The following is a 12425-nucleotide window of genomic DNA, read 5'->3' on the forward strand; positions in this document are numbered from 1 at the left end:
GAATAATACATAAAACATGTCATCAAAATTAAGAAAAATCTGAGTAAATTTTCTCCCAGAAGAATCCTTGATCCTTCTAGAGGTTTAAAGCTGTAGCGGTACACACTACCTGGCATTTTGAGATTTCAGGAGAATATTATCTTGGTTGTTCTTTTTGTTATGTAACATCTTGTTTTCTCCCGATTGTCAGCTTTGGTTGAGAGAGATTCAGGACTGAAACAGCACAAGTGTTGAAGGTCATAATTAAGGTTCATTGCCAGAGATGTTTGAGGGAGCTTTTACAGACCTCAGTTCTAGCCTTCTCTTTTATGACCACAATTTAAAAGTAAATTATAGGTGCCTAGAAGCAAAGCAAAGCAAAAATGGCTACATTTTTTCGACTTCTTTCAGATAAAGGCTGTAAGTTAATTTTTTCATTTCCTAAAAAGCTCCCAATCTTGACATTCTCTGGGCATATGTGCAAAAAAGACAAAATACAAACAATCAAACTGAACCAAGCCAACCAAACGAGACTCCCTGGTCATAAGCCCCATGCCCCCCTCCATTGCTGTGATCAAGTACATGTTTAAAGGGACAGGTAGGTGAGGCCAGCACTGCTGTTTAAATTAGTAAGCAATGTTCTTCAAACCAGTAGAAACAACAGATCCATAGAGATGACCCTTCACTGTGATTTCTTCCTTAGCCCAAACCCTCATTTCAGGTTTAAAATCTAAAGATTGTTATCTAATCTCAAAAGTTCTCATATTAATGAGAAGGAAAAGTCATTTCCAAGTTAACCTAGACAAATATATTTGAACTCGTTTAGTTTTTTTAAAAAATAGGATATTGTGATGTTACCATACAAACTCAATGTTCTTCTTGAGGATTAAGAATAAAACAAGCATAACCTCTTTTTTAGTGTATTGCTGATAATTTTTAAAGTGTGCATGGAACTATATTGCTTCACAACGAAACATCACTTAATAAACACCAATTGCCTCCCAGATGGTGTTCAGGAAGTGGCTTATATTCACTCCAACCAGACTGTGATTGGATCCAGCAAAGCTGAAAATCATATGAGCCGGTGGGCAGCACGGGATGTGTTTGAATTGAAGCAGTTTTCCCAGCTTCCCGCCAATGTAGCTGTTTGCACTTCTAAGGTAAGAGAACATAAGGTCCTGACATCTTTAGTATTTAGAACTTACTCAGTATGATCTTCTCTAGAATACTCCCACAAAAGTGGCTACTAAGACTATAAGTGACATACAAACAAGTGTAAAAAACAGAATGCCATTTACAAGTGTAAAAAACAGAAAACAGAATGGTAAAAAACCATTGTCACTAAAAATGTTTTATATTAAAGGGCACGTCTATATATATTTTTTTAAAGATTTTATTATTTATTCGACAGAGATAGAGACAGCCAGAGAGAGAGGGAACACAAGCAGGGGGAGAGGGAGAGGAAGAAGCAAGCTCATAGCAGAGGAGCCTGACGTGGGGCTCGATCCCATAACGCCGGGATCACGCCCTGAGCCGAAGGCAGACGCTTAATCGCTATGCCACCCAGGCGCCCCAAGGCACGTCTATATTTAAACGCCTAATAATGTTGAGTTGCTTAACAGTTCCCCTTAATAGAAGTTTGCCCAAAAAATGAGAAATCAGAGAATCATGCAGTTAAATCAGAATCAGTACCACTTCCGCTCATATAGAAAAGGGAAGCGTATGATTAGATCTCCTTCAGAATTTTTCATCTAACATGAAGGTACACATGAAAACTAACTTCATATAGAATTTATATATATATATATTTTTTTTTTTTTGAGAGAAAGAGTGCACACGGGGATGAACAGGGGTGGGGGGCTGAGGGGCAGAGGAGGGAGAGAGAGACCCTTAAGCAGACTCCACGCCCAGCATGGAGTCCAATGTAGGGCCCTATCTCATGACCCTGAAATCATGACCTGAGCCAAAATCAAGAGTTGGACACTTAACCAGCTGAGCCACTGAGGTGCCTGTAGAATTTATATTTTTACCAAAAGGATTCATATAATGTTAAAAGTAATAAAAACTTCCTATGTGCTTTTTTTGTTTAAAATTGCTATTGTATAAAAATAAGGCTTTTGGTGAATGTGGTATTTTATTTACACATAGTCACTTTCCTCAAATGTTTTAAAAAATGTTTTCTTCTCTTTGGCTTAATATTCTTTATTCCTAAGAGCTGAGGGTCTGAGGAAAAGTTTTTCTACCACTTTATGTGTAGGAGTTAAAAACGGGTACTGTATGTAACAGTGATACTTTGTTTCTAGTGAGTACTACTTTTAAGAATGAAAGGGGGAGAATGCCTCTGAACTGTCAAGCTGTCTTTATTTATTTGTACCTCCTCTGGTTCCACAAAGGATTTGGATTGTCCTAACAATAAAATCAGAATACAAAATGAAATTCAGAAACAAGGAAAATATAAACTAAACTAGAAGTTCAGTACTGAGAGAAAGTTAAATGTAGATATAGGACCTAGATATTTTTTAAATGACAAATTTGATTGAGTTTCCTGGTAGACAAAACAAAGGAAGTAAACAACTTATTTAGTGTTTTCTCAACTACTGCATTTGGAAACGTGTGTGGGCACTTTGGGTGGTCACAGTGACTGAGTGCCCGAGTGGCATTAATGTCTAAAGTCCAGGGATACTAAATGGCTGCTGTGGGGGAGAGGGGACCATCCCACATGCCAAGAATTGTTCTGCTCAAAATGCCATAACACCCTGCTGAGAAACACTGAGCTAAATTGTTGTCCTTAAGGAAAAGAAAAAGAAAAAAATGCTAGCTCTTCTAAGGAGGAAGAATGCTCTTCCTAGCGCTTAATTTGAGGGAAATTTGTCACCTGGGATTTTAAATGGTGACTACTGAATGATCTAGTGAGCAGTCAGTTGTCTTACAATATCCTTAGAAAGGCTGTGCTTTTAACGTTTTTCATTGTAATCCAAAAGCACAATGCCACAGTATAACCCGTGAAAGCATTCTTTCATGACCCACATGTGCTGCCTTTTTATGTTCTCATTTGATCTAGGAATATACCGTATCTCAACCAACACTGTAGGGAGCAATTTCTATAGTTTGTCTACCTTGCAGGAGCTATCTGAAAAAGGTAAGCAGAAATATACTGGGTTTGCCAGAAATTTGCTATTATTAGAATGAAGAGCCTATCAAAATCTCTTAAATAGACAGCTAGTTTTTTCTTAGGGTATTATTTGTTTAACCATACCCCCTTTCTTTTAACCATGCCCTTATCCAAACAAACAATTATTAATGTGAAAACATCAGATAATTTGACAAACCCCTGTAGTAGATGTTAATGAAATGATTTAACTGGATATCGGTTGTTGGTTTATTTAAATATTTCTCAGAAAAGAAATTTGCAGCCTCGTGTAATTCCTCCCAAAATGGACCTGAGAAGCAACCACCTAAATATAAAAGAAATAAAACATCCCTTTGGAACCTTCTTAAGGCAGGTTGTAAAAATGAAAATGCTAGAAATATACTTTGCCCTTAATTGGGCTGAGGACCAGGGGCAAGGGAGTTCCTTTATCCTTACGATAGCAATCCCAGTAATTCTCAATACTTTAACCTCAACATTCTTGAGGTAGACAGCACAATCTCATCAGAAACTTTGTCTCTTCACAGTGATTTTTGGAGTGAGGGACATTTCTTACCAAGAAACAAGTTGAAATATTCATCCCCTAGGATTTCTGATATGCCCTTTGAGGCTGTATGTCTCCCCATCACACACAGACCAACTTAGTAAACCTTTTTCAGGGTGTATGAAGAAATGTGTTGTTTAATGACTAAATCATAGTGGGTGTAAAATATTCAGGGAAGTTTTAAAGCCACTAAGTAGGAGGTCCAATTCCATGCCACCAATCCTCTCAGGCCAAGAACAGTCTGTACAAACATGCTCATCTCAGCAGCCAACTTCTTTAAATCAATACTTGATACAGTAAAATTCCAACAGAATAAGATTCAGATTTTACCTCTACCATTTAAAACATCAGGTTAATAATATGGCTGTGATTTCTTGAAAGTTATAATCTATTACCTATATACAAATATCACTGGGGGACAGTACATGACTCAGCATTAATAAAGAAAAGTCTTATTTATTATAAGAAAATCAGAATTTTCAAAATAGATAGTGATCTTATGTATTTATGATCGTCTCAGTTTTTCACCAACATCAAAAACTGAAACTACTGGGGGTTTTTTTGACATAAAACTACAACTCCTGAGACATGTCTCATGCTTTCCTCCTTTTAGTTTGGTTAGTAATAAAGAACTTATATACTGAGTTTCATTTTCAATTTGTTGAACTGTGTAGTCTTCCAGGGGCAGAAGGAATTTTGATAGCTCTAACCAGCCTATGGCATGAACTCTACTCAGAATTTCAGTTTCGATTCTAACTCTACCTCATACTTCCTATGTGACCTCTGTGCCTCAGTTTCTTAGGGTTTAAAATACAAAATAATTATACTTCTTACCTCAAAAAGTTGTTGTGAAGACTGATGAGGTAAAACACTCTGGATGGTACCCAACACAAAGTAAGCGCTCAGTGAGAAATAAGTATTGTCACCACTGGGTAGGACTAATGTCGGGTCTCTAATTCCCCTGGAAGGTGGGGCTCAATGAGGAAGAATAATCCATAATTGTATGCAACCATATTTAGTTATAAATAAAAGGATGGGTGGTATTAGCGGATCTGGGGCTTTGGACTCCCTTAAAAAGAAAAACAAGAATATTCATGGTCTTCCAAATTTTATATGTGACTACTGAGTTTTTGCTTATGAAAATAGACAGCCACTCAGTACTTTATAATTTATATTAGTTTATTTTAGATACTCTGTATTAGAATTGGAGATATTAGTAACTTTTCTATGTAAAACTGATAGATTTACTTTGTTTTGATTCATCTTTTAATTCAAGATATCTCCATAGCTGCTGACAGACATTCAAATGAGTGAGACATCACTCTGCCATCAGACTAGTCCTTTCGTTATTATCTCTATATATCGTATTCTTGGTTCTTGTCATTGTAAGTCTTCTGGAAACTAAATACCTCAGTAATGTCAGGGAGATGGAATGATGGTAAGGATTTCTGAAGATACTTTCTAAAATATTATTTTACATAGATGAGATATTGACATTTCAAAGCCATCTCACAGGAGTTCTAAGAAAAAAAAATTCACAGTCATATGTGGTCAAAATTACTCACCTTTAATGAGTAAATCACTGAAACACACCATCCTCTTTGGTTAGAGATAGACATGTCACTCACAGAGAGTTGTAGTGCGTTGGTGGCAATAATGTGTGGTGGCAATAGTGAATTTGCAGTTTTGAAAAAAATTAATGGTCATGGGAAGAAAAGAGAATAAACTAAGGTAAAGGGAAACAAAGCAAGGTGAAAGCAGAGACTCAGCCATAGTGTCAGAAAATATCTGCAAACCTCCTGCTTCTAAAGTCTCCAGAAATCCCCAGACCTCCCACCTACAGTACAGTATCTTTCATCTTGGGGCCCGCATCCAGAATCTTTATTACTGAGAATTCTTCTGAGTGCTTCTTGTCTGTCACCAAAGTTTTATTAGAGACCTTTATTTGTGTTTGAAAAGATTGTGTATGCGTGTGTGTGTGCACGCATGCTTGCGTGTGGTCTGTGTGTGTGTGTGTCTGTGTGTCTGAAGCCAGATGCAGATGTGTTGTCTCACTTCCTAAGAAAATGAAACAAATCCTATTTATTTGTATGAAGGCAACACACAATTAACAGTGGTCACAATATGCAAGTATTTCACTTTCCAAGGACTACGATAGTTGAATCTAAGTAAGAGCTTTTAACTAAATTGCAAAGGAATATACTAAATGGAAAAGGTACAAAACAGAAGTAATGTACACCACAATCCTAGATAAACTCCTATGGTCCTTCAGAGTTTCTCAGTCCTTTTGATGTAATTTTGATGTAATTACTGAACCTGCTTTTCAAATTCAACCATATATTAAAAGGCCTAAAATATACTATCTTTTCCATGTTTCCTTTGGTTTCTTAAAGTTTATACTTTTTATAAATTAATTTCTATTTACGTAACATTTTATAGATGTCTCCAATGAAAACCCGTCTCTCCTAAAATAAATTTCTAATCAAACTCAGTTATTTAATAATACAAACTATGTAAAATAAGAACTCATTTTGCCTTAAATTGTACTTAGATACTTTAGAGGCGTTTCTGAAGACAGCTTATCTTAAAAGATGAGATGTCTGATAACAAGAGGGAAAATCTGTGTGATTTGGGTTTAAGCTCAGACCAGAAAGAAATGTTTTTAAGCATCTGAAAGGACTGATAATACCTTTATTAGAGTTAATTTGTTCTTTTAACATATGGAAGTATGTCACAGAATTTAGCTATACCTGTTTGTGATGTGGGGCCTCATTTTTTCAATCAACTGCATGTTTTCAACTTAAGTATACTTAAAGTTTTCTGAAAAGAAATGTACAAAGACAGCATTCAATTAAGGATTAATCACTATGGCAACTGAGACATGGTGACCAAGAGGAGGGGATGTATTCTCCCCTCCGTTTCCTGCCAGCTGTCATAGTCAACCTCTGTGCCTGAATCCACGCCAAAATATAGACTGTGACCAACTCGAAGAAACTATATCTGTATTTTTATAAATTGGTACAAGTATCAGACTATAAAAGAAGACTTAATCCCCTGAATTGGACGACAGACACTTGGCACTCTTGCCAGTGTTTGACAGAGAAATAACGGGTCGCTTTGTAGTAAAACCTGGATTAATAGTAAACCCTTCTTTATGTTATTGCAGTGTGGTGTAAATGAGAGGCCTAAGCACGCTGTCAGCCCAGGCCAGGGGGAGCATGGGGAAGGGTGCCTTTTATAACCCATGCAGGTTTAAGCACTGTTCAGAATACTGTAAATACAAAATGTTGTGTTAGTAAGAACTTCTCTTTCGTGTATTTGTATTAGATTGGCATTTTGTAGATTACTTAAAGAAAGGATTTCTATGAGCTATGGTGGATTTGATTCCAGTATGTTTATACAGCTTTTGGAGTCAGCAAGGAGGGATGGACTGTTTACAATGAAGCAGACTTCGGGGAGATATAGCATTCCATTATCCTATTTTTCAGGATAGTGAATGGCATGATGATTTAAAGTAATCGTTCACAAATGACTGGTTTATGAAGTAATTGAGTAAGGAAGGTTTATGGTTTCAGCATGTAACAAAATTAACTCTTACTGGGTGGGATTTCTCATGGTTTTATCATTTTTCTTTCTATAACTAGATGCTAATTTTATGGTATTTATATGAGAAAGTTATTCTTTCAAGTAATTTTAGTAGAGATCAAGAATTTTAAAATTTCATGTGTATATATATATAATTATGTAACTAGTGTTGGCATGAAAAATTTCTATCTTTGGAACTAGGATTGATTCAGAAAGATAGTATATAATTTGTGAAGAGCACCTGTTACCTAGTCAGAGGAAGGAGAATCTGATATTAACTTAAATGTACATACCTAGTCCCCTCCTAGCTGGTGGCTAGGAGTAGACGTGGCATCCTTCCTCACAGTGGTGTTACCGGGATTAATGGAGTATCATGACTGCTGAGCGTTGTGTACAAAACACATTCAGCTTCTTGCAAGAAAGACATGGAAATTACCCAAAATATAATAAAAATTTTTATTGTTGTAATTATGATTATTGCTGATCAGTAAAGGCGATGAGTGAAATTCCCTCTGTTATTCTCTACAGTGTCCTAATATGATTTTTAGTGTTAACAGTATCAATAATAGCATATGTTAGAAAACCATAAAAGATGTCTGGTTCTCTAATTTTATAGATGACGGACCCACCTTGAGCTATGGCTCATTTGTCGTGAAGCATTCTATAGAAAAAATACATTTGAAAGGCATTATAAACTAATGAACTGGGCTGACAAAAATAATCTTTGTTTACGGAGAAGTAGTTGGATTCTGACTCTTCTCCTAGCTGGTCATTGTTCCAATTGCATAGAAGATAGATATCGCTTCTTAAAATAATTTCTCCATTTAGAAGAGTTGGAAGACTCCAGATAGTTACAAAATACTATTTCTTCAAATAATGCTTTCTCATTAACAATATAAAAGCTTAGAGATATAAGATCTCATTGAACTCTGATTGACTCTACCTGGTGACTTAAAGAAAGTTAAACACTTATAAGACAGCCCTTTTCAAATTATATTTTATCCCGCGGTGAAAACCGTGGTATCAATTGGACATGGCCACTTAATGGAGACACCTATTGCCTTGTCTGCTGAGAATCCTGTTTCTACACATATGAATTCTGATTTTTATAGGATGAATAAAGCAAAATTATAAGACTAGAGAATCCTAGTATTTCAGAATTTGGAGAATTCTTAGAGACTGTTTAATGCAAATGTATTACTTTTACTGATTTTAAAATTTATTATTTTACTGATTTTTGTCATCCATTGGCCATAGTGCTGGAATAGGAAACGCACTCAAGAAGGGAGAACATGGGTAACGGTGTCAGAAAAAATATCCCTACCCATGCATGACTTTATAGGCTTTCCTCATCTAGCAGTGACACATCTAAACAGTCACTTTGGGCCTTAATTTTCTGTCTTCCAAAGTTCTCTGAAATGTCCTTTTGTGCTGCTTTTCCATGGCACCCAAGGCCTCTCTCAGTATGGCCCTAGCCTGCTTTTCCAGTCTCATTCTGAGACACTCATTCAAAGTTACTGATACTCTGTATCAGGCACTGTGCTGGACACTAGGGATATAAAGATGGACAGGCTCTTCTGGTCAGCCTTCAGCTTATGAACCCGTCTCCAAGCTACACCATGGACTTTTACCCTGCCACATCTTTGCTCCTGTGGTTCTTTTGTTTAAAATTCCATTTTGGGGCACCTGGGTGGCTCAGTCAGTTAAGCATCTTCCTTTGCCTCAGGTCATGATCCCAGGGTTCTGGGATCGAGCCCCATATCAGGGTCCCTACTCAGCGGGGAGCCTGCCTCTCCCTTTACTTTTGCCTGCCGATCACCCTGTTTGTGCTCTGTCTCTCGCTGTCAAAGAAATAAAATCTTTTTAAAAATAAAATAAAATTCCATTTCATCTGTGTCTGCCTATTGAACTCCTACCCCTTGGATTGTCAATGATAGCTGTCCCCTCAGGCTTCTCCGAAGCAGTATAAATGTCTTCCTCATCTTCATTTTAGTGTGTGTGTGTGTGTGTGTGTGTGTGTGTGTGCGTGCTGTAGCACCTATCATTGTAGTATGTGATATTATAGTATGTCTACAGGATGCTTTCAGCTGCAAGAAATAGAATAACCATCTAAAAGTGGTCTGTACGAACAGACACATGAAAAGGTGCTCAACATCACTCATCGTCAGGGAAATGCAAGTCAAAGCCACAGTGAGATCCCACCTCACTCCTGTCAGAATGGCTAAAACAAAAAAACACAAGAAACAGCAAGTGTTGAATATGGAGAAAAAGGAACCCTTTTGCAATGTTGATGGGAATGCAAACTGGTACAGATACTACGGAAAACAGTATGGAGATTCCTTAAAAAGTTAAAAAAAGAAATACCATATGATCCAGTAATTCCACTACTGGGTATTTACCCAAAGAAAGTGAAAACACTAATTCAAAAATATATATCACCCCTCCATTTATTGTAGCATTATTTACAATAGCTGAGATATGGAAGTAACCCAGGTGTCCATCAGTAAATGAATGCATAAAGAAGATGTGGTGTATATACAATGGAATTTACTCAGCCACAAAAAAGAATGAGACCTTGCCATTTGCAACAGCATGAATGGACCTAAGGATATTATGCCAAATGAAAGAAGTCAGACAGAGAAAGACAAATACCATATGACTTAACCTATATGCAGAATCTAAAAAATAAAACAAGTGAATAAATAAACAAACAAAAAGCAGAAACAGACCCATAAATACAGAGGACAATCTAATGATTGCCAGAGGGGAGAGGGGTGGGAGGGATGGGCAAAATGGGTGAAGGGGAGTGAGAGATTCAGGCCTCCAGCTATGGAGTGAGCAAGTCACAGGGATAAAAGGTGCAGCGTAGAGAATACAGTCAATGGTCTTGTAATAGTGCTAAATGGTGACAAGTGGTAGCTATACTTGTGATGAGCCTAGCATAACACATAGACTTGTCAAATCACTTGCAACTAATGTAACATTGTACATCAACTCTACTTCAATAGGGATTAATTAATTAATAAAAGTAGTCTATACAATGGACCATTGAACTAATTCACATAACAGCAAGTCTGTTGGGGGCTCTTTTCAGGTTTAGTGCTATAACCCAGTGACATTGTAAGAATTCAGGCTTTCTCATTTCCTGCCCCACTATCCTTAGTAAACGTTTAGTCCCTGGGCCTTTTGCCTCATCTTGCAGAATGACTACTTCCACATCTCAAGAACTCATTTTCTCATACAAATGTATCCAAAGACAGACAGTTGTGGTTCTTTCCATATTTGTCTCCCTTTATTGGGGAGAAAGTCTTTCTCACAAAACATGCCTTGCTTGCCTAATCTCAGTTTATCCCCCCAAAAAACTGAGAGAGCAATCCACCTTCTCTGAGCACATCTCTAAGAGAACTCCACTTTTGTTCAGACAACAGAGTAACAGTGGCTGTTGGTAGGCCATCAACAATGCTTGCCACAGTATTCCTGGTTAGCTTGTGAAACTCTTTTGTGTTAGGAACTAATCTTACTCTTTTATTCCCAGGAGTTAGAACAGTACCTGGTACCTAGATATTCAGTCAGAGCTTACTAATTTTAACTGAATTTCTAGTAGATACTGAATAAAGCCTTCTCAAAGCAATTCTACAAATAAAAAATGTGAGGAGTTTTAATATAAGCATGAATTCTTGTGTGGTGGATTGGCTTTAGGCAGAATAAATAGGCCTGAACTGTGGTCCTTGATCTAATATGAAGTTTGTGACACTTTTGCGAATTTCCTATGGAATTTGTGATATTTTTACAAATTTCCTGATGAGAATAATATCTCTGTTAACATAACCAGAGTCAGTTCTCACAGATTTTACGTCAAGATTGTTGGCAAGTTGATGTTTTATTTTACAGTTATCATCATCTCGTAGCCAAGTTACTATCAGAATCAACTTTCAATTAATCTGTAAACAATTTTCATGACTCTGGCAGCAACTGCTTAAAAATGGAATTGGAAAAACATATCCTACTTTTATTCAGTATTTAAGGTTATGCTGTTACTGTTGCCAGGTGAAGTAATGAATACCTTAAAAGGAAGAAATTTTTGCTTTTGGTAAAATGTCTTCCAAAAATTTTTCTTACTTGTGTTATGTTTGTGTAAGTTTATATTCATCCAACATCCATTTATTGAAAGTCTGTTGGGTACATGACTCGAGACTATCCCTCTCCCCCCCTTCTCTCTCTCTCTCTCTCTCTCTCTCTCTCTCTCTATATATATATATATATATCCATCTATATATATATGGATATATATGTATATGTGTGGTTCTCTGTTAGAGGCATGTATAGATCCAGTTACATAGGTAACATCTAAGCAATCAAAGTAGTTTCCAATAGTACAGGGGCCCTACCTATTCAAAGAGAACCCCTTGATTTTGTTGTATTCCTTTGGTGTGTGAAATTAGGATTTTTATTGTACATGCAACATTGTTGCTGCTTGGCTTGGTATGCTATATGTGATTACATAAAATCTTAAGGTAGATTCCATTTATATAATAAAGCCATCAAATGAGAAATTGAAATAGCAATGCAAGAAAAAAAAAAGTATGCAAGGAAAGTCTCATGAATCTGGACCTTCACGCATGGGTAGAACGGTGCTGGGCAGAAGGCAGGGTTGACGAAGTTTGGCTCCAGAAGTGAATATCATGGTGTGTTTGGCAGTAGTGAGAAGACTAGCCTAACCAGGCCAGCCTATACTGGACATCAGGAAGAGTAAGACTGCTTTGCTTTTGAAAGGCCTTGCATGTAGAGCAATAATCAAAAGATGTTAAACTGACCTGAACAGACCGAAATGTTAGAGTTTATACTCTGACAAGTAACTTTCAACATGTGCAGAATATCTAACCATTCCCTGGTGAAGAAGGCCAAGAGCCAGGCCTGGAGCTGGTAATCATTATTCTAGACAGAACGACTCTTCTGTTTTCCCTCAATAAGGCGGGGGCCTTTTCCTGTGTGTGGACATAAAGCTGGGTGAAACCAAAATCCACTCTCGATCATCCTGGTCCGTTTCCAGCATGGAGGTATCAAGTATGTGCTGAATGAAGGTGTTTCAGTTTCTGGTGAATGAGCGGTTCTCAAAAGTGTGGTCCATGGAATGGACCCCTAAGATATTTGAGACTCTTTCAGGGGTTT

At 37.1% G+C, this 12425-nt stretch overlaps 1 protein-coding gene across 2 annotated transcripts in view; it reads left to right on the top strand.

Annotated features, from left to right (window-relative positions):
• Positions 1 to 12425, top strand: part of ERCC6L2 (ERCC excision repair 6 like 2) — a 139485-nt gene that overhangs the window by 108025 nt on the left and 19035 nt on the right. For both annotated transcript variants that reach the window (XM_034646666.1, XM_034646667.1), the window contains one exon: positions 985 to 1139. In XM_034646666.1, coding sequence (XP_034502557.1) covers positions 985 to 1139 — 155 coding nt within the window. The remainder of the gene's footprint in view (positions 1 to 984; positions 1140 to 12425) is intronic.

This window comes from Ailuropoda melanoleuca, chromosome 17 (genome assembly GCF_002007445.2).
Source record: "Ailuropoda melanoleuca isolate Jingjing chromosome 17, ASM200744v2, whole genome shotgun sequence".
Classification (NCBI taxonomy): domain Eukaryota; kingdom Metazoa; phylum Chordata; class Mammalia; order Carnivora; family Ursidae; genus Ailuropoda; species Ailuropoda melanoleuca.